This window comes from Entelurus aequoreus, linkage group LG16 (genome assembly GCF_033978785.1).
Source record: "Entelurus aequoreus isolate RoL-2023_Sb linkage group LG16, RoL_Eaeq_v1.1, whole genome shotgun sequence".
Lineage (NCBI taxonomy): Eukaryota > Metazoa > Chordata > Actinopteri > Syngnathiformes > Syngnathidae > Entelurus > Entelurus aequoreus.
Genome location: NC_084746.1, coordinates 16,033,513 through 16,058,454, shown reverse-complemented (window position 1 = coordinate 16,058,454; position 24,942 = coordinate 16,033,513). Strand labels below are relative to the sequence as shown.

Here is a 24,942-nt window from a genome sequence, read left to right as displayed (position 1 = left end):
GGTACGATGCAGCGATATTCAACTAAATTTCTGTATTGAGGGCCGGACTTCTTATTATTCTCCTTTGGTTTATTCCGGAGAACCAGCGTCCTCTACAGAAGACATTTTAATTTGCTCTGCTCTCTGCTGTTTTTAAGGACCTTCTGCAAAAAAGCTAGTCAAAGATTCTCTCTCCATAACAGAACTCTGGAACATTTGTATGCTCGTACAACATTTAAAACCTTTAGCATATCCGTATGTGGAATTCAATTATGGAATGGATTAACCAAAGAAATCAAACAAAGCACCAATATGATTTACTTTAAGAGACTGTTGAAGTGAATTAATTAACTCATAGTATGTTTGGCATATGGTGAATGTTTATATTCATCTTGGAGAAAGCTAACCACCAAGTTTAATTAAACAGTGGTATTTCAGTTTGAGCACATAATAAGATAAGGCCCTTTAGTTTGACATTCACAGGTGGATTAAATCACTTCTAGTAGGAAAGAGGCCCTAATTGGGACTTCGGAATGCAAAAGTGATAGCCCTATCCTTGAGAAGAGACTACATGTCTATTTTGCTCAGGCATTTGTTCACAAAGTGGTGACCTTCGGGGCCTCCCTATGTCTAGCATTAAAAGATTACAGTCGGTGCAAAATGCGGCTGCTAGACTTTTGACAAGAACAAGAAAGTTTGATCATATTACGCCTATACTGGCTCACCTGCACTGGCTTCCTGTGCACTTAAGATGTGACTTTAAGGTTTTACTACTTACGTATAAAATACTACACGGTCTAGCTCAATCCTATCTTGCTGATTGTATTGTACCATATGTCCCGGCAAGACATCTGCGTTCAAAGAACTCCGGCTTATTAGTGATTCCCAGAGTCCAAAAAAAGTATGCGGGCTATAGAGCGTTTTCTATTCGGGCTCCAGTACTATGGAATGCCCTCCTGGTAACAGTTAGAGATGCTACCTCAGTAGAAGCATTTAAGTCCCATCTTAAAACTCATTTGTATACTCTAGCCTTTAAATAGACCCCCCTTTTTAGACCAGTTGATCTGCCGTTTCTTTTCTGCTCTGCCCCCCTCTCCTTAGTGTAAGCTAAGTGTAAGCTATGATCATCAACATGCTAACAAATAAAGGCTCGACATATCTCCCTATGTAGGAAAAATGAGTTTATATCACATATTAGTTTAATATTTTAATGGACTTTTGCACGATATTTTTTTTATTTTTATTTCACCTGTTTATCAATCACTCTGTTCTAAGAGAGCGCAGCCTATAGCAGGGCTATTCAACAACTACATCATGAAGAGGGCCGCAGTTTCAAGAGCCCAAGGGCTCTTGAAACTGCACACATCGAAATGTGTGCCCCCTCAGGTTATATTCCTTTGAGACTGTGTTTACTTCATCTAAACACATCATCTTTGACACTGCACTGTCAATACATTCTACTTGTTTCCAGCGTGTGCAGCTAGTTAACAGCGTCGAAAAAGAAGGTCTAGTTTTTGTTGATGATTGATGTTCCTTCTTTTCAATTATTTTCCTTCCTTAGGCTAAAGACCAGAGGGGACAGAGCCTTTTCCGTTGCCGCCCCTAAGCTCTGGAACAGCCTTCCCCTCCACATTAGGTCAGGTCTTCAAAACCCTCCTTAAGACCTACTCTTCTCGCTGGCCTTTGACCCGAGCTGAGTCCGCCCACTAGGCCACCATTTCTAGTCCCCCCCCCCTCCCACCCCTTCGCTTTAGTTGTATTTTTCAATTTGTAGCACTTTTATTATTATTTTTTATTTTATTTATTTTTTTTTATTTTTTTTATTCTGCAAATTTTTTAAAACTCTTTATTCGACCCCTTTTACCGTATTGCATTTGCATTATCTTGTTTAGCACACTCATTGTTTATGTTCTTTGTTTGTTTTTTTTTGTTTTTTTTTTGTTTTGCTTAGTTTTTGTTTTTTTTGTTGTTGGTTTTTTTTTTGTTTGTTTTTTTGTTTGCTCCATGCTTTTTTAACCTGTAAAGCACTTTGGTGCAATCTAAAAAGTTGTTGAAAATGTGCTATATAAATAAAGATGACTTGACTTGACTTGACTTAGTTTTATTTATTTACACTTCTTACTTCATTTAGGTTTGTAAGACTGAAAATAAACATAAAATAAACAAAAGTCCATTGTGTATTTCACACAAATAATGTCTATTGTGTATTTTACATTTAAAAAAATAGGTTTAGTGTAGAGATGTCCGATAATGGCTTATTTGCCGATATCCGATATTCCGATATTGTCCAACTCTTAATTACCGAATCCGATATCAACCGATACCGATATATACAGTCGTGGAATTAACACATTATTATGCCTAATTTTGTTGTGATGCCCCGCTGGATGCATTAAACAATGTAACTTTACCATGAATTGATTAACGTGGACCCCGACTTAAACAAGTTGAAAAACGTATTCGGTTGTTACCATTTAGTGGTCAATTGTACGGAATATGTACTGTGCAATCTACTAATACAAGTTTCAATCAATCAATCAAAAACAATGTATATTGTAGTGTCCCGGAAGAGTTAGTGCTGCAAGGGGTTCTGGGTATTTGTTCTGTTGTGTTTATGTTGTGTTACGTTGCAGATGTTCTCCCGAAATGTGTTTCGTCATTCTTGTTTGGTGTGGGTTCACAGTGCGGCGCATATTTGTAACAGTGTTAAAGTTGTTTATACGCACACCCTCAGTGTGACCTGTATGGCTGTTGACCAAGTATGAAGCATTCACTTGTGTGTGTTAAAGCCGCATATATTATGTGACTGTTTGTATGGAGGAAAAGCGGACGTGACGACAGGTTGTAGAGGACGCTAAAGGCAGTGCCTTTAAGGCACTCCCCCAATAATGTTACCGGGAGAATGGTTGCCCCGCGAGATTTTCGGGAGGGGCACTAAAATTTGGGAGTCTCCTGGGAAAATCGGGAGGTTGAAACCGATACAGATAATTTCCGATATTACATTTTAATGCATTTATGTTTAGTGTTAATATATTCACATAATAAACTACAAATGTTTACACGTATAAAAATTACACAACATTCCCACACCAAACATTGTATGTGACGTATCACTATTAGCGTTGAACGAGGTTATTAAACAAGGTTTGATCGTTACTCTCAGACAAAAAAACAACACAACCACGAATACAAAAGACATCACAAAGTCAGCTATTTCAATACAAAACAAAGTAAATATATTTATGCACAAATTATATCTACTTACACATGTTTCACCAAGTTTGGTGATGAAGTTTACACGCTGGGATTTCTACCATTGTTGCTGCTTGTCTGGATCAATGTGTGTTTAAAAGGTCCGACAGGAAACAATGACTCGAGCAGAACATCCACACTTTGTTGTCCAGTCGTTGTTAAAAGTCAGATTTTTGCAATTTATTTTGATTTTTTTTCCAGGGTTGATTGAGTAGACTTCTTTTACTCACCCCACTGCTGCTTCACTGTGATACATATGCCTCACTGTAACCCCCTGCAGGGTGGCGGGAGTACTGCATACATGATCAACCCTCGTTTGAATCATCAAGCCAATTTGGGTGATGTTAGGCGGGCTTATAGGTTCAATAGTGACAATTGAAAATTATTTGCTTGGATAGCAATGTGTTTATATAAAGTTTAGATTAATGTATGTCGTTTCTTCATGAGATAAGACGTAAATGTCTCTTGTTTTCATGTTAGCATTCAAGCAAGTGAGCTGGTGCCAGTCAGACCGTGAGTTTATCAAAGTGTTTCCATAATTTTAATGTAAAACGGTAATACTAACTGTCAGGAGTTTTCCCGCGTTTTTATCCTTATTTTCGTTAATGGGGAAAAAAATATGTGATTGCCTATAAGGGGGTGCTTTGAGGAACGCCTCAGTTATTCACAAACCACAAGCGTGGACCCCAGTGTTCTGTGTTTGATAGCAAGGTTGAAATGTCAATGCAAGGATCTGCTAATGTGTTTACAGTGGTCCGGGCTCATGGAGCATGCTCGTGTTTTTTAGGAATTTGCTGCAAAATGTTCATCTCCCAAGTTTTGAACTGAACCCAGGGGCCGGTGTGGTGTGGTTCCCAGGCTGCTAGTTGAATAGCCCTGATATAATGGGCAGAAGTGTGACAAGATTCAAAACAAAACATGCATGGTGTGTTCTATTTCTTAATTTAACAAAACCCAAAACCAGTAAAGTTGGCACTTTGAAATGGTAAATAAAAACAGAATACAATGATTTGCAAATCCTTTTTTAAATTGTATTCAATTGAATAGACTGCAAAGACAAGATATTTAACGTTCAAACGAGAAAATGTTGTTATTTTTTGCAAATATTAGCTCATTTGGAATTGTATGCCTGCAACATGTTTAAAAAAAGCTGGCACAAGTGGCAAAAAAGTCTGAGAAAGGTGAGGAGTGCTCTTAAACACTTATTTGGAACATCCCACAGGTGAACAGGGTAATTGGAACAGGTGGGTGCCAAGATTGGGTATAAAAGCAGCTTCCATGAAATGCTCAGTCATTCACAAACAAGGATGGGCTGAGGGTCACCACTTTGTCAACAAATGCGTGAGCAAATTGTCCAACAGTTTAAGAACAACATTTCTCAACCAGCTATTGCAAGGAATTTAGGGATTTCACCATCTACGGTCTGTAATTTCATCAAAAAGTTCAGAGAATCTGGAGAAATCAATGCCACTATGCGGCAATGCCTGTGACCTTCGATCCCTCAGGTGGTACTGCATTAAAAAGCGACATTAGTATGTAAAGGATATCACCACATGGGCTCAGGAACACTTCAGAAAACCAGTCAGTAACTACAGTTTGTCGCTACATCTGTAACTGCAAGTTAAAACTCCACTATGCAAAGCCAAAGCCATTTATCAACAACACCCAGAAACGCCGCCTGCTTCGCTGGGCCCGAGCTCATCTAAGATGGACTGATGCAAAGTGGAAATGTGTTCTATGGTCTGGCGAGTCCACATTTCAAATTGTTTTTGGAAACTGTGGACGTCGTGTCTTCCGGACCAAAGACAAAAAGAACCATCCGGATTGTTCTAGGTGCAAAGTTGAAAAGCCAGCATCTGTGATGGTATGGGGTGTATTAGTGCCCAAGACATGGGTAACTTACACATCTGTGAAGGCACCATTAATGCTGAAAGGTACATACAGGTTTTGGAGCAACATATGTTGCCATCCAAACAACGTCTTTTTCATGGACGCCCCTGCTTATTTCAGAAAGACAATGCCAAGCCACATTCACATTTTGCAGTCTATTCAATTGAATATAAGTTGAAAAGGATTTGCAAATCATTGTATTCTGTTACTATTTACCATTTACACAACTTCACTGGTTTTGTGTTTTGTAAGTAGCTGTTTGGAGCGTCCCAGAAGTTGATCCAAATTCATGTTTGGTGGTTGTCAGGAGGCCACAGTTTGGACCTCTTACCTGCGAGGTGAAAAAGCAGAGCTCGCTCTCGATGTTCTCATAGATGTTGTCCTCTTCACAGGAGAAGCGACGCATCCCGCCTCCAAATTGTGGCTTGACGGCCTTGTGCATACTCATCTGCTCCGCTCCCTGCAGTAAGCTGAAAACAAACGAGCGGCAGGGGTGAGTCCAGACGGAACGTACAGTAACGCAGCCTAGGAAGGAGTCAGGCTGCTGGTGTTTCTATTTATGGGTGAGAAAAATCAGTAACGCACACAACAAATAGTTGCACATTCCTACAGACGTCATACGCGCATCTCCGCCAAAGATTGCCTGTCAAAATAGGCAATGAGCTTGTTTTTGCAAGAGCACACCCTATGGGGCAATGGGGCTCCTTGAGTATTAGAATAGTACACACACACACACACACATATTTGTTACCTTCTTGAGACCTCTGAAAAATGCCTACCTCTTTAGGACCACCCTTTCTAGATATATAAAGATTTGTATTTACAACATTAATAATATATACATACTATGCAAATATAAAAAAGCTTGTTGTGAAAAATGAGTTGGTATTTCACAAGAAAAAGGTCATAATTTCACAAGAAAAACTTAGAATTTTGGCAGTATTATACCATACCATACCATACCAACTTTATTTATAAAGCCCTTTAAAAACAAGCACAGTTGAAAAACAAAGGGCTGTTCAGCACAAAGAAATAGAGGCAAAGGACAGACTAAAAAATAACATTTAAAACAGAAATAAAAATACACATTTTAAAAGCAAATATAAATTACCCTAAGAACAGTTTGTTGGATAAAAAACAGTTTGAAAGTTAAAACAGTTCAAAAAGTTAAAAGCTAAAAACAGTTCAACAGTTTATTATAATAAAAGTCGTAATTTTACTCAACGCAAGTCAAAATTTCACAAGAAAAACTGAACATTTGTGCAATGTTATGATAAAAGTGGGAATTTTACTCAATAACAGTCGCAATTTTACAAGAAAAGCTTAGAATTTTGGCAGTTTTACGAAAAGAGTCGTAATTTTACTCGACAAAAGTCACAATTTTATGAGAAAACGTTAACATTTTGGCAATATTATAATAATAATCGGGAATTTTACTTGGCAAAATTATGACAAAAGTCATCATTTTACTCAAAAAATGTCACCATTTTACAACAAACAAATTGGCAATATTGTGATAAAAGTCAGAATATTATAAAACAAATGTCACCATTTTGCATTAAAAAGTAATCATTTTACACAAAAAAGTTATAATTTTATGAGAAAATATTGCAATATCACAGAAACAGAAATAATAGGAGAAATTGTTCACAATTTTATAAGAAAAAAGTTGACACATTTTGAGAAAAAGACTGCTTTTAGTTATTTATTTAGTTTTTTATTTACTTCAAGTTATTACGGTATGTCTCTATATACATATTTATTTATTTTTTTAAATTAATTTTGGCCAAAGGGGGCGCATTTCAATTCCTTACACACGCTTGTTATTACATTTGTTGGCCAGAGGGGGAGCACTTTTAAAACCGACACACAGTCAATTTGAAAATCCTTCCTTTTTGGGTCCACCTTAATTTTGACCACCAGGGGTGCAAATGAGACATTCTCTATTAGATACAATGGTTTTCCGTATTGGGACCATGATTTATGTCCTAACTTGTTCACACCTCCTCATATGGAAGGTACTTTTCCACACACACACACACACACACACACACACACACACACACACACACACAACACACACACACACACACACACACACACACACACACACACACACACACACACACACACACACACAGTGCTCCTTACTTCTCAAATGTAGTGGTGATGAAGAAAGCGTAGGCCTGGGTATGTTTATGCTGTCGAACTTGAATACTGACTTGTGGCACCCCGAGACGGATCTGATTCAGGAGCCACAGTAGGGTGTGGTCATCCATTGAATCTGGAGGGAGAGAGAAACACTAGCTAAAAGGTGCTGTGGAGTTGTTTCATTGGTCACAACGGATGTCATCCAGCAAAGAGAAGAGAAAAGAAACATCTTTAGAGGCATTATAGGACAGTTTAAAAATGCGCCAATTGGTGTTATTTTTTTATGGATCAGAAGATGAAATAAATAACTCCTGTAATTTCATTTTGATATTATTAATGTAATTATAACAATGTAATCTTAGTTAATAATACCACCTTAACATTTGACAACAAAACAATTATACACTTATTTAATAATACCACCTTAACATTTGACAACCAAACAACGATACACTTATTTAATAATACCACCTTAACATTTGACAATTATACACTTATTTAATAAGACCACCTTAACATTTGACAACAAAACAATGATACACTTATTTAATAATACCACCTTAACATTTGACTACCAACAATTATACACTTATTTAATAAGACCACCTTAACATTTGACAACCAAACAACGATACACTTATTTAATAATACCACCTTAACATTTGACAATTATACACTTATTTAATAAGACCACCTTAACATTTGACAACAAAACAATGATACACTTATTTAATAATACCACCTGAACATTTGACTACCAACAATTATACACTTATTTAATAATACCACCTTAACATTTGACAACAATACAATGATACACTTATTTAATAATACCACCTTAACATTTGACAACAAACAATGATACACTTATTTAATAATACCACCTTAACATTTGACAACCAAACATTTATTCTTATTTTAATAATACCACCTTAACATTTGACAACCAAACAATTCACACCTATTTAATAATACCACCTTAACATTTGATAACCAAACAATGATACACTTATTTAATAATACCACCTTAACATTTGACAACCAAACATTTATTCTTATTTTAATAATACCACCTTAACATTTGACAACCAAACAATTACACACCTATTTAATAATACCACCTTAACATTTGATAACCAAACAATTATACACTTATTTAATAATACCACCTTAACATTTGACAACAAAACAATTATTCACCTATTTAATAATACCACCTTAACATTTGACAACCAAACATTTATACACGTATTTAAAAATACTACCTTAACATTTGACAACCAAACAATTATACACTTGTTGAATAATACCACTTTCACATTTGACAACAAAACAATTATACACCTGTCTAATAATACCACCTTAATATTTGACAACCAAACGATTACACACCCACTGTATTTAATAATAACACCTTAACATTTGACAACCAAACAATTACACACCTATTTAATAATACCACCTTAACATTTGATAACCAAACAATTATACACGTATTTAATAATACCACCTTAACATTTGACAACAAAACAATTATTCACCTATTTAATAATACCACCTTAACATTTGACAACCAAACATTTATACACTTATTTAAAAATACTACCTTAACATTTGACAACCAAACAATTATACACTTGTTGAATAATACCACTTTCACATTTGACAACAAAACAATTATACACCTATCTAATAATACCACCGTAATATTTGACAACCAAACGATTACACACCTACTGTATTTAATAAATACACCTTAACATTTGATAACCAAACAATTATATTTGAAAATACCACCTTAACATTTGATGACCAAACAGTTATACACTTATTTAATAATACCACCTTAACAGTTGACAACCAAACAATTATACACCTATTTAATAATACCACCTTAACATTTGATAACAAAACATTTATACACGTATTTAATAATACCTCCTTAACATTTGACAACAAAACAATTATACACTTATTTAATAACACCACCTTAAGACTAGACTTAGACTTCCTTTTTATTAACATTTGACAACTAAACAATTACACAAAGCGACTCAGTAAAGAATCTGGGTATTATCTTCCACCCAACTCTCATTTGAGTCACACATTAAGAGTGTTACTAAAACGGCCTTCTTTCATCTCCGTAATATCACTTAAATTCATCCCATTTTGTCCACCAGCGACGCTGATATCATTATTCGTGCATTCGTTACGTCTCGTCTCGATTACTGTAACGTATTATTTTGGGGTCTCCCTATGTCTAGTATTAAAAGATTACGGTTGGTACAAAATGCGGCTGCTAGACTTGTGACAAGAACAAGAACGTTTGATCATATTACGCCTATACTGTATATACCTTTATATACATATATATATATATATATATACATACATACACTACTGTTCAAAAGTTTGGGGTCACCCAAACAATTTTGTGAATAGCCTTCATTTCTAAGAACAAGAATAGACTGTCGAGTTTCAGATGAAAGTTCTCTTTTTCTGGCCATTTTGAGCGTTTAATTGACCCCACAAATGTGATGCTCCAGAAACTCAATCTGCTCAAAGGAAGGTCAGTTTTGTAGCTTCTGTAACGAGCTAAACTGTTTTCACATGTGTGAACATGATTGCACAAGGGTTTTCTAATCATCAATTAGCCTTCTGAGCCAATGAGCAAACACATTGTACCATTAGAACACTGGAGTGATAGTTGCTGGAAATGGGCCTCCATACACCTATGTAGATATTGCACCAAAACCAGACATTTGCAGCTAGAATAGTCATTTACCACATTAGCAATGTATAGAGTGTATTTCTTTAAAGTTAAGACATGTTTAAAGTTATCTTCATTGAAAAGTACAGTGCTTTTCCTTAAAAAATAAGGACATTTCAATGTGACCCCAAACTTTTGAACAGTAGTGTATATATATATATATATATATATATATATATATATATATATATATATATATATATATATATATATATATATATATATATATATATATATATATATATATATACCTATACTGTATATACCTTTATATACCTATATACCAGTGGGGGGGCCGTGCGTTTCCCACCTAGGCCTTCAGTGATGTCCGACTTCAACGATTACCTCTCAAAATACCATAATTGATGTCACCACATGACCATTGTCGAAAATACATTGAGAAATACTATACAGGAACACACCAAAACCAGACATTTGCAGCTAGAATAGTCATTTACCACATTAGCAATGTATAGAGTGTATTTCTTTAAAGTTAAGACAAGTTTAAAGTTATCTTCATTGAAAAGTACAGTGCTTTTCCTTCAAAAATAAGGACATTTCAATGTGACCCCAAACTTTTGAACAGTAGTGTATATATATATATATATATATATATATATATATATATATATATATATATATATATATATATATATATATATATATATATATATATATACCTATACTGTATATACCTTTATATACCTATATACCAGTGGGGGGGCCGTGCGTTTCCCACCTAGGCCTTCAGTGATGTCCGACTTCAACGATTACCTCTCAAAATACCATAATTGATGTCACCACATGACCATTGTCGAAAATACATTGAGAAATACTATACAGGAACACATTTACGCACTACTGTGAATTGAATCACCTCAATAGTGTACAAAACGGGTTATTTTCTGGCGCATTTAAAAATCAATTAAAACGCATCAGCAATTAAAACATATCTGACGTGGTACTGTCAAAATCTAAATTGCAAAAAAACATTAAAAGTGAGAAAATAAAATATTTGAACTCACAACTTGTAGCACCTATTCGACGCCGTATAAGCCAGTGGTGCCCCTCGTAGGCGGATGATTCGAGTGGAAATGGCGAGCATTTCCCCATTTCATCTCCAGAACAGCTGAGCTAGCTTCCAGGGTTGGCCGACATCGTCTCACAAGATGTTGTTTCTCTTTAAATATCCCTCTTGAAAATGGCTTTGCAAATGTATATCTGCCACCTAATCAACATTTTGTTCTCCTTCTCTGCTATCCCGGTCTGGCTATGGCGCAACACTTCCCGCTTCCTGCTAAATTGAAACTTGTGAATGGATACTCACTTTGGAGTGACAAGTGAGTATCCAATCACAGTCTCTTTAACATCAGGCTACCTAGATAGGCTACTGTCAACAACTTGTGATCTGATTGGCTATCGCAACTGTCTATCACCTGTATGTCCTTGTTCACTTACAGTGCACGGACGCCTGCATTGTGGATTCTGAAGGCTCCGGGCAGATTTGGTACAGCATGGCAACATAAGCTAGCTGAATTCTGATTGGATACAAACTAAAACTAAAAACAACAGCACTGGAAGGAGCATAATATGACATGAAGAGAATATGAATACTTTTAGATATTTAGGGAAAGTAAATTAAAAAATGATTTTATCTTTAATTATGATCATGATTTCTGGTTATGTTAGGCTAGCTTGCTGGCCCTGACGGCACACCACTGCTATATACATATACACCTATACTGTTTATACCTTTATATACCTACTGTATATACATATATACCTATAAATATATACCTATACTGTATATACCTTTATTTACATACATACAAAACCCAAAACCAGTGAAGTTGGCACGTTGTGTAAATGGTAAATAAAAACAGAATACAATGATTTGCAAATCCTTTTCAACTTATATTCAATTGAATGGACTGCAAAGACAAGATATTTAACATTCAAACTGGAAAACTTTGTTATTTTTTTTGCAAATATTAGCTCATTTATAATTTGATGCCTGCAACATGTTTCAAAAAAGCTGGCACAAGTGGCAAAAAAGATTATTTGGAACATCCCACAGGTGAACAGGCTAATTGGGAACAGGTGGGTGCCATGATTGGGTATAAAAGCAGCTTCCATGAAATGCTAAGTCATTCACAAACAAGGATGGGGCGAAGGTCACCACTTTGTGAACAAATGTGTGAGCAAACTGTCCAACAGTTTAAGAACAACATTTCTCAATGAGCTATTGCAAGGAATTTAGGGATTTCACCATCTAAGGTTTGTAATATCATCAAAAGGTTCAGAGAATCTGGAGAAATCACTACACGTAAGCGATGATATTATGGACCTTCGTTCCTTTGGGCGGTACTGCATCAAAAAGCGACATCAGTTTGTAAAGGATATCACCACATGGGCTCAGGGACACTTCAGAAAACCAGTCAGTAACTACAGTTGGTCGCTACATCTGTAAGTGCAAGTTAAAACTCTACTATGCAAAGCGAAAGCCATTTATCAACAACACCCAGAAACGCTGCCGGCTTCGCTGGGCCCGAGCTCATCTAAGATGGACTGATGCAAAGTTGAAAAGTGTTCTGTGGTCTGACGAGTCCACATTTCAAATTTGTTTTTGGAAACTGTGGACGTCGTGTCCTCCGGACCAAAGAGGAAAAAAAACATCCTATATAGGGAAGACTCAGGAAGTTCAAACTAAACCACAAGATCCTCAGAAACTTCTACTCATGCACAACAGAGTGTCATGACTGGAAACATCACCTCCTGGTTTGGTAATAGCACCGCACACGACCGCAACAGACTGCAGAGAGTGGCCAGATCAGCCGAGCGCACCATCGGAGGTGTGCGCTCCCAACCATCTGCAACATCTACACCAGGCGGTGTAGATCCAAGGCCAAGAGGATAGTGAGGGACTCTAGCCACCCAAGCAACTGCCTCTTCTCACTGCTGTAGTCAGGCAAGCGCTACCGGAGTCTCATGGCCAACACGGAGAGACTCAGGAGGAGCTTCTATCCCCAAGCCATCAGACTGCTCAACTGCACCGCTGATTAACACTTATCACATTTGCACAAAACCGCACGCACAAGAATCACTTTACTTACCACTGTAATTACCGGACTACAATACTCTTCATTCACTGATTGTAAATAATGTAAAAACAAGAGTATAAAGAAGTCATACTGTTCCATTACCTCTGTTCATACTACTGTCACTACTCAACTGGCAAAAGAACTGTAGACACCTTACTATTTATTACTTCCTATACTGTGTATACTGTATATACTGTATATACTGTTATACTATTTGATATTGCACTGGTACTGTATGTGACTACTGTACTTTTACTTGTACTGATACTTCTACCAAAACTACTGGGACTTATTGTGCAACTTATTGTCTTGTAATTAATGTACATCAGAGCTATTCAAATTGTTGTATTTTTTGTATTTAGTGTATTAGATTCAGCAACTAGTGTTTGGATCCCGCTGTGCGCAATATCTGAAGAGCATGGAAAAAAGCATTTCACTGTGGTGTACTCTGCATGTGACGAATAAAACCCTTGAACTTTGATCCGGATTGCTATAAGCGCAAAGTTGAAAAGCCAGCATGTGTGATGGTATGGGGGTGTATTAGTGCCCAAGGCATGGGTAACTTACACATCTGTGAAGGCGCCATTAATGCTAAAAGGTACATACAGGTTTTGGAGCCATCCAAGCAACCTTACCATGGACGCCCCTGCTTATTTCAGCAAGACGATGCCAAGCCACGTGTTACAACAGCGTGGCTTCATAGTGAAAGAGTGCGGGTACTAGACTGGCCTGCCTGTAGTCCAGACCTGTCTCCCATTGAAAATGTGTGGCGCATTATGAAGCCTAAAATACCACAACGGAGACCCCCGGACTGTTGAACAACTTAAGCTGTACATCAAGCAAGAATGGGAAAGAATTCCACCTAAGAAGCTTCAAAAATGTGTCTCCTCAGTTCCCAAATGTTTACTGAGTGTTGTTAAAAGGAAAGGCCATGTAACACAGTGGTAAAAATGCCCCTGTGACATCTTTTTTGCCATGTGTTATTTCCATTAAATTCTAAGTTAATGATTATTTGCCGGAAAAAAAATGAAGTTTTTCAGTTCGAACATTAAATATATAGTCTTTGCAGTCTATTTAATTAAATATATAAGTTGAAAAGGATTTGCAAATCATTGCATTCTGTTTTAATTTACGAATTACACAACGTGCCAACATTGATTGATTGATTGATTGATTGAGATATTTAGGGAAAGTAAATTAAAAAATTATTTTATCTTTAATTATGATCATGATTTCTGGTTATGTTAGGCTAGCACAGAAGGCCTTGCTGGCCCTGACGGCACACCACTGCTATATACACATACACCTATACTGTTTATACCTTTATATACCTACTGTATATACATATATACCTATAAATATATACCTATACTGTATATACCTTTATTTACATACATACAAAACCCAAAACCAGTGAAGTTGGCACGTTGTGTAAATGGTAAATAAAAACAGAATACAATGATTTGCAAATCCTTTTCAACTTATATTCAATTGAATAGACTGCAAAGACAAGATATTTAACATTCAAACTGGAAAACTTTGTTATTTTTTTGCAAATATTAGCTCATTTATAATTTGATGCCTGCAACATGTTTCAAAAAAGCTGGCACAAGTGGCAAAAAAGATTGAGAAAGTTGAGGAATGCTCATCAAACACTTATTTGGAACATCCCACAGGTGAACAGGCTAATTGGGAACAGGTGGGTGCCATGATTGGGTATAAAAGCAGCTTCCATGAAATGCTAAGTCATTCACAAACAAGGATGGGGCGAAGGTCACCACTTTGTGAACAAATGTGTGAGCAAATTGTCCAACAGTTTAAGAACAACATTTCTCAATGAGCTATTGCAAGGAATTTAGGGATGCTGCATCAAAAAGCGACATCAGTTTGTAAAGGATATCACCACATGGGCTCAGGGACACTTCAGAAAACCAGTCAGTAACTACAGTTGGTCGCTACATCTGTAAGTGCAAGTTAAAACTCTACTATGCAAAGCGAAAGCCATTTATCAACAACACCCAGAAACGCTGCCGGCTTTTTTGCAATGTGTTATTTCCATTAAATTCTAAGTTAATGATTATTTGCCAAAAAAAAAAAGAAGTTTTTCATTTCGAACATTAAATATATAGTCTTTGCAGTCTATTTAATTAAATATATAAGTTGAAAAGGATTTGCAAATCATTGTATTCTGTTTTAATTTACGAATTACACAACGTGCCAACTTCACTGGTTTGGGGTTGTGTATGTTCAGCACTCTGGAGACAGTTTTGTTGTCAATAGTGCGATATATGAATAAATGATTGTATTGTATTGGTTGTGTTGTGACAAATAAAGCATGCGGCCTGCACTTTACCTGGGAATGTCATCAGGATGTCACAGTTCTCAGTGGGAACCATCTTCAGCCAGGACTTCCGAGACAATATGTAGTGTCTGGCCTGCAGAAGCCTCTTCCCAAATAATTTATCTAGACAGAAGACGGCAGGACAAGGTGAGACCAATAATATGGCCCAGACTTACCAACTACACCCACCAATCTCCCATGCACCCCTCAAAGGTGTGCCACTGCTGGATGCTGCACCTGTGGACAGTAGCATGCAGCATAAACAACACATCCCGTGCAATCCCCCCTGGGAGGCATCCCAAATACCTCCACCATAGAGCTTCTCGTGTTGGAGAAGAACACAGCTAATCTCCACTTTTCCCGTCGCCATGCACTCACCGAGCACGCCGAGCGCCGCCGAGGACGCTCCCTGCCGCTGCTGGTCGTCGGTGCGATGCTGCAGCTCGCCCGGTGCCGTCCTCTCCATCCTCTCCTCTGCGCCGCCGCTCGTGTTGACGGCAGCCTCCGTGTCAGCTGCTCCGGTGCCCGTCGCCTGCATGCCGCTTCACATGGGTCCAGGCGGGGGGGAGGACCGCCGCGCGCACGCTGAAGGGACGAGGGAGAAGGAGGAGGAACATGGAGTCATGGGAGATCGCACACCAAGGCGTCCCTGTCGTGACTGCGGGCTGCTGACGACACGGAGGAGGGAAACACCGCCTCCTCGCCTGCACACACGCCGCTGATCCACGGTCATCCCTTCCAGCAACACAGAAGCCCTGCAGTGGATCGCACAACAAGACATCTTTTTTTTTGGCTGCCAGGGTTGGCGAAATTGCGGACACAATATTATAAAACTGATGTGGGATCTGAACCGAGGATGTCAGTGTGGCTTGTGCAGCCCTTTGAGACATAAATAAACATTGATTGATTGATAAACTGGAATATGTGTAAAAATGACTATTTGAATCATTCAAGTCGAATGATAAGTATTTTACACTCTGATTTTATATATATATATATATATATATATATATATATATATATATATATATATATATATATATATATATATATATATATATATATATATATATATATATATATATATATATATATATATATATATATATATATACATGTATGTATATATACACATACATACATATATGTATGTATATATACATACATATATGTATGTATATATACATACATATATGTACATACACACATATATACTGTACATATGTATATGTATATATATACATATATGTATATATACACATACAAACATATATGTATGTATATAAACATACATACATATATGTATATGTATATACAGACATACATATATATGTACTGTATATATGTATGTATATATACATACATACATATATATATACTCATACATACATATATGTATATACATATATGTATATATATATACTCATACATACATATATATGTATATATATACATACATTGATGTAAATATACATACAGACATAAATATATACACATATATACTGTACATATATAAATATATATATTGTACATATATATATATACTGTACATATAAACATGTATATATATATATACACACATACTATATATACGTATATACATATATACATACATATATGTATGTATATATACATACATATATATATATATATATATATATATATATATATATATATATATATATATATATATATATATATATATATATATATATATATATATATATATATATATATATATATACTCATACATACATTTTTAATTTTCCTGAGGGAACTCTCCTGAAGGAATCAATAAAGTACTATCTATCTATCTATACATATATATGTATATATATACTCATACATACTGTACATATATATGTATATATATACATAGACATAAATGTATACATGTATACACACATATATACTGTACACATATACATATATACTGTACATATAAACATGTATATGTATACACTGTATATATATACATAAATGTATACATACACATACAAACATATATATATGTATATATACATACATACATATTATTTTTTAATTGCAGCAATGAAAACAGAGTGTACATTTTAAAGGCGTCATATATATATATATATATATATATATATATATATATATATATATATATATATATATATATATATATATATATATATATATATATATATATATATATATATATATATATATATATACATATATATATATATATATATATATATATATATATGTCTTAATTAGATTATCCAAAAAATAGTGCTCGATACCGTGGTAGAGCGTAATATGTATGTGTGGGGAAAAAATCACAAGACTATTTCATCTCTACAGGCCTGTTTCATGAGGGGTTTTCCTCAATCCTCAGGAGATTTTAATGGAAGCATTCACATACCATGGTTTATATAGGGCACAGAGCGGGTGGGTACAGGCACTGTACGACGATCAGAAATGGAAAAATTCAACATCGACTACTCCACGAAGAACATTCCCATACCCGCGCAGAATGACTACAAGCTAAGGCTCATAGAGAAGACGGAACACTTCCTGAGAAGGATGCGGTGGAAAGCACACTTTTTCCTCCACCCTGAAACAAAAGGAACACAAAAGAAAACTTACGGATTCAAATCCACCAAGAACCCACCCACAGTTGAGGAACTAAAGGATTTTGAGAACAACATGCTCAAAATGATACAATCAGTCAAATTCAAGCCAGTCCGCAACCCACTCCTCACCAAGCTGAAAAATGACACGGAGCACATCAAGAAAGTAAGCAACCTCATCATAGCTGCCGACAAAACCACAAATTTCTACAAAATGAACATACAAGAACATAACACTTTACTGGACAGAAGCATCACCAAATCATACAAAAAAGCACAACCCAACACTTTACAGAACATCCACCTGGAAAACAAACGGATCGCGGCTGAACTGGACATCGAGGACAGGGTGGACGCTACAGCCAACAAGGAAGCCTTCATCACACTGAAGGACCACAAACCCAACTTCGCAAATAACCCATCATGCCGACTAATAAACCCAACTAAATCCGAAATAGGAAAAATCAGCAAAACAATCCTGGACAGAATCAACACAAAAATTACAGACAAAACACCACTTAACCAATGGAGAAATACAGCAGCAGTAATCAAGTGGTTTAGCAACATCCAAGACAAACAACAGCACAACTTAATCTCCTTCGATGTCGAAGAATTTTACCCTTCCATCACGCAAGACCTACTGACCAAAGCACTAGACTTTGCCTCGGACTACGACTCAATCACAGGCAACGAAAGAAACATCATCATCCACGCAAAGAACTCCATACTCATCCACAACGGTACACCATGGCAAAAAAAGAACAATTCAACATTCGACGTCACTATGGGGAGTTTTGACGGAGCAGAAACGTGCAAACTTGTTGGGAGTTTCCTCCTCTCCCAGCTCGCTAGCCTCAACCTGAACCTTGGTATTTACCGTGATGACGGACTGGCAGTGTGTCGCGCCTCGCCAAGGAGCAGCGAGAATACCAAGAAGCGTATATGCCAAATCTTCAAAGAGAACGGTCTACGGATCACGATTGAAGCCAACAAGCAAACCGTCAACTTCCTCGACGTCACTTTCAACCTGAGGAATAACAGCTACCAACCATTCACGAAACCCAACACAACACTCCAATACGTGCACCATGACAGCAACCACCCACCCACCACCACGAAAAGAATACCTACCGGAATTAATAAAAGACTATCGATGCTGTCATCTAGCAAAGCTGAATTCGACAAAGCAACCCCCCCGTACCAAAAAGCACTTGATGAATGCGGATACAACTTCACCCTCACCTACGAACCCACGCCAGGAAACCAACCAAAAAGGAGCAGAAAACGAAACAACATTATCTGGTACAACCCCCCATACAGCAAAAACGTCTCAACTAATATTGGCCACAAATTCCTCACCCTGATCGACAAACACTTCCCCAAAGGCAACACCCTAAGAAAAGTATTCAACAAGAACAACATTAAATTGAGCTACAGCTGCATGAACAACATGCGGCAAATAATTTCAAACCACAATAAAGCAATTGAAAAGGAGCCGCCCACCACCAGGCAGAACGACGCCAAAATCGACAAAGACTGTAACTGCCGCAAGAAACCTGATTGCCCTCTCAACGGGGGGTGCTTACAATCATCAGTTGTTTACCAAGCAAAGGTAATACACAAGGACATTAACACATCCGACACATACGTAGGATTAACTGAGGGAGAATTCAAAACCAGATGGAACAATCACAAGGCTTCTTTCAGATGCAAAAGACTCCGGAACACTACAGAACTCAGTAAACACATTTGGAATCTCAAAGACAATAATGTTGAATACTCTATAACATGGCAAATTCTTGTATCCAGCACATCTTACAACAGTGGTAACAAAAGATGCAACCTATGCTTAAAAGAGAAACTGTTTATCATATACCGTCCAGACTTGTCATCCCTCAACAAGCGTAGCGAAATTGTATCAGCATGCCGTCACAGAAGGAAACACCTCCTAGGTAACACATGAGTCAATCACCACGCCCCCACGCCTGCCTGTACCCACCCGCTCTGTGCCCTATATAAACCATGGTATGTGAATGCTTCCATTAAAATCTCCCGAGGATTGAGGAAAACCCCTCATGAAACAGGCCTGTAGAGATGAAATAGTCTTGTGATTTTTTTCCCCACACATACATATATATATATATATATATATATATATATATATATATATATATATATATATATATATATATATATATACACATATATATAGATATACATATATATATATATATATATATATATATATATATATATATATATATATATATATATATATATATATATATATATATATATATATATATATATATATATATATATATATATATATATATATATATATACATCAGGATATATATATATCCTGATGTATATACATATATATATATATATATATATATATATATATATATATATATATACATCAGGATATATATATATCCTGATGTATATACATATATATATATATATATATATATATATATATATATATATATATACATCAGGATATATATATATCCTGATGTATATACATATATATATATATATATATATATATATATATATATATATATATATATATATATATATATATATATATATATATATATATATATATATATAGCTTTCATCAAATGCACGAGAGTGTGGAATCTTCCATCTCTCCCTAGCATGGCCCAAAACCGGTCAATCCTTGCTTCCTGGGGAAGATCTTCCCTGGCAAGCAATTGGTACTCCAGTACTTGTACCCGGAGGCTGGTCAGGTCCAATCGCAGCTGCGGCAGACTTTTTTTTGGGGGGGGGGGGGGGCGTGGCCTCCAGCTCCGGCTGAATACCGGGAGTTTGTCAGGAGAAAATCTCTGTCGGGAGGTTGTCGGGAGAGGCGCTGAATATCGGGATTCTCCCGCTAAAAATGGGAGGGTTGGCAAGTATGTCCGTACATGACATGACAATCAACAACACAATAGGAGCGCAAGACAAGAATTAAAACACTACACACAGGAAAACATCAAAAAACTCCAAATAAGTCATGGTGTTATGTGACAGATCGTAACGGTACACCTACTTTGAGACAAGAGCTATAGTGATGTATGCTTGGTTATGGTTTTTGTATGAAAAAAATGTGCCTCGGCTCAGAAAAGGTTGAAAAACACTGCCTTAGCCTGGCACATGCTACACCTGGCCAATAAAGCTGATTCTGAATATCGCCGGTTTTGCTCATTTTCCTGTCCATCAAAAAAGGAAAATGCTCCCCCGTTGAAGTCAATGGACGCTCAGCGCCAAAACACTGTTTACCGCACTGTGACGCTACCCCCAATGGACGGGAAGTTGCGTAGCTTCTGAACAAAAGTTGAACGCATTCTAGCGCATATTTAGTCAATGGAATGTCAACACAAAAGTACACGTTAGACCAGACCTGGGCAAATTAAGGCCCAGGGGCCACATGCGGCCCGTTAAGCTTTTCAATCCGGCCCGCCGGACATTACCAAATAATTTATTTAGATGTTTAAGATGGAAACTGTAGCTGCCATTATGATGTGCAGTGATGTTTTCTAATGACCGTAACTATACTAAGTAATTCAATGGTTGGAATCTGCACTTTTGCATGATATACTAGTTACTAGGGTCATCTAATTAGTGTCAAGACGGGGGGGTCGCAGCTTGCTGCCAGGTTTGTTTCCCCGGGATGCAAACGGATCACTCCGGACAGGACTTGCAGGTAGGAACATATTTTAATCTTCTCAAGAAATCTTGGCAGGGCGTGAGGTAAACAAACAGCATAAACTATGGCGTGGAGCAAACACGAAACTGTGGCATGAAACAAACAGCATAAACTATGGCGTGGAACAAACACGAAACTGTGGCATGAAACAAACAGCATAAACTATGGCGTGGAGCAAACACGAAACTGTGGCATGAAACAAACAGCATAAACTATGGCGTGGAGCAAACACGAAACTGTGGCATGAAACAAACAGCATAAACTCTGGCGTGGAGCAAACACGAAACTGTGGCATGAAACAAACAGCATTAACTATGGCGTGGAACAAACACGAAACTGTGGCATGAAACAAACAGCATGAACTATGGCGTGGAGCAAACACGAAACTGTGGCATGAAACAAACAGCATAAACTATGGCGTGGAGCAAACACGAAACTGTGGCATGAAACAAACAGCATAAACTATGGCGTGGAGCAAACACGAAACTGTGGCATGAAACAAACAGCATAAACTGTGGCGTGGAGCAAACACGAAACTGTGGCATGAAACAAACAGCATAAACTATAGCGTGGAGCAAACACGAAACTGTGGCATGAAACAAACAGCATAAATACTATGGCGTGGAACAAACACAAAACTGTGGCATGAAACAAACAGCATAAACTATGGCGTGGAGCAAACACAAAACTGTGGCATGAAACAAACAGCATGAACTATGGCGTGGAACAAACACGAAACTGTGGCATGAAACAAACAGCATAAACTATGGCGTGGAGCAAACACGAAACTGTGGCATGAAACAAACAGCATAAACTATGGCGTGGAGCAAACACGAAACTGTGGCATGAAACAAACAGCATAAACTATGGCGTGGAGCAAACACAAAACTGTGGCATGAAACAAACAGCATAAACCATGGCGTGGAGCAAACACGAAACTGTGGCATGAAACAAACAGCATAAACTATGGCGTGGAGCAAACACGAAACTGTGGCATGAAACAAACAGCATAAACTATGGCGTGGAACAAACACAAAAATGTGGCATGAAACAAACAGCATAAACTATGGCGTGGAGCAAACACGAAACTGTGGCATGAAACAAACAGCATGAACTATGGCGTGGAGCAAACACGAAACTGTGGCATGAAACAAACAGCATAAACTATGGCGTGGAGCAAACACGAAACTGTGGCATGAAACAAACAGCATAAACTATGGCGTGGAGCAAACACGAAACTGTGGCATGAAACAAACAGCATAAACTATGGCGTGGAGCAAACACGAAACTGTGGCATGAAACAAACAGCATAAACTATAGCGTGGAGCAAACACGAAACTGTGGCATGAAACAAACAGCATAAATACTATGGCGTGGAACAAACACAAAACTGTGGCATGAAACAAACAGCATAAACTATGGCGTGGAGCAAACACAAAACTGTGGCATGAAACAAACAGCATGAACTATGGCGTGGAACAAACACGAAACTGTGGCATGAAACAAACAGCATAAACTATGGCGTGGAGCAAACACGAAACTGTGGCATGAAACAAACAGCATAAACTATGGCGTGGAGCAAACACGAAACTGTGGCATGAAACAAACAGCATAAACTATGGCGTGGAGCAAACACAAAACTGTGGCATGAAACAAACAGCATAAACCATGGCGTGGAGCAAACACGAAACTGTGGCATGAAACAAACAGCATAAACTATGGCGTGGAGCAAACACGAAACTGTGGCATGAAACAAACAGCATAAACTATGGCGTGGAACAAACACAAAAATGTGGCATGAAACAAACAGCATAAACTATGGCGTGGAGCAAACACGAAACTGTGGCATGAAACAAACAGCATGAACTATGGCGTGGAGCAAACACGAAACTGTGGCATGAAACAAACAGCATAAACTATGGCGTGGAGCAAACACGAAACTGTGGCATGAAACAAACAGCATAAACTATGGCGTGGAGCAAACACGAAACTGTGGCATGAAACAAACAGCATAAACTATGGCGTGGAGCAAACAAGAAACTGTGGCATGAAACAAACAGCATAAACTATGGCGTGGAGCAAACACGAAACTGTGGCATGAAACAAACAGCATAAACTATGGCATGGAGCAAACACGAAACTGTGGCATGAAACAAACAGCATAAACTATGGCGTGGAGCAAACACGAAACTGTGGCATGAAACAAACAGCATAAACTATGGCGTGGAGCAAACACGAAACTGTGGCATGAAACAAACAGCATAAACTATGGCGTGGAGCAAACACGAAACTGTGGCATGAAACAAACAGCATAAACTATGGCGTGGAACAAACACGAAACTGTGGCATGAAACAAACAGCATGAACTATGGCGTGGAGCAAACACGAAACTGTGGCATGAAACAAACAGCATAAACTATGGCGTGGAGCAAACACGAAACTGTGGCATGAAACAAACAGCATAAACTATGGCGTGGAGCAAACACGAAACTGTGGCATGAAACAAACAGCATAAACTATGGCGTGGAGCAAACACGAAACTGTGGCATGAAACAAACAGCATAAACTATGGCGTGGAGCAAACACGAAACTGTGGCATGAAACAAACAGCATAAACTATGGCGTGGAGCAAACACGAAACTGTGGCATGAAACAAACAGCATAAACTGTGGCGTGGAGCAAACACGAAACTGTGGCATGAAACAAACAGCATAAACTGTGGCGTGGAACAAACACGAAACTGTGGCATGAAACAATCACGACTTACTTGGCAAGGCATGGGATAAACACTCCGCATAAACTATGGCATTGCATGACACAAACAATGACGCCAGGCCGACTGACTCGCAAAGGCAGGCTTAAATAATGTCTCATGATTAGAGACAGGTGAGCGTCCCGAACACAAGAGGCAGGTGAAACTAATACGCAACTATGGCAACCAAAACAAACCAGAGTGCACAAAAAACAGGAACTTTTGGAGTCCAAAACTAACAGAACATAACAAAAACATGATCCGGACCACGGATCATGACAATTAGTTACTATGGTCATCTAATTAGTTACTATGGTAATGTAAGTCACAGCAGCTCCGACGAGGCACCAAGCAGTGTGGGTGGGGAGCGTTGCCACAGAAT

The 24,942-nt window shown here is 37.5% G+C and overlaps 1 protein-coding gene across 1 annotated transcript in view; it reads right to left on the bottom strand.

Moving 5' to 3' along the window:
* ano8a (anoctamin 8a) overlaps positions 1-16,022 on the bottom strand; it is an 81,036-nt gene extending 65,014 nt beyond the window's left edge. Inside the window, exons 1-4 of the mRNA XM_062022248.1 lie at positions 15,863-16,022; positions 15,497-15,607; positions 7,273-7,405; positions 5,453-5,591 (exon numbers count right to left, since the gene is read on the bottom strand). Coding sequence (XP_061878232.1) covers positions 5,453-5,591; positions 7,273-7,405; positions 15,497-15,607; positions 15,863-16,022 — 543 coding nt within the window. The remainder of the gene's footprint in view (positions 1-5,452; positions 5,592-7,272; positions 7,406-15,496; positions 15,608-15,862) is intronic.
* Between the last annotated feature and the right edge of the window lie 8,920 nt (positions 16,023-24,942).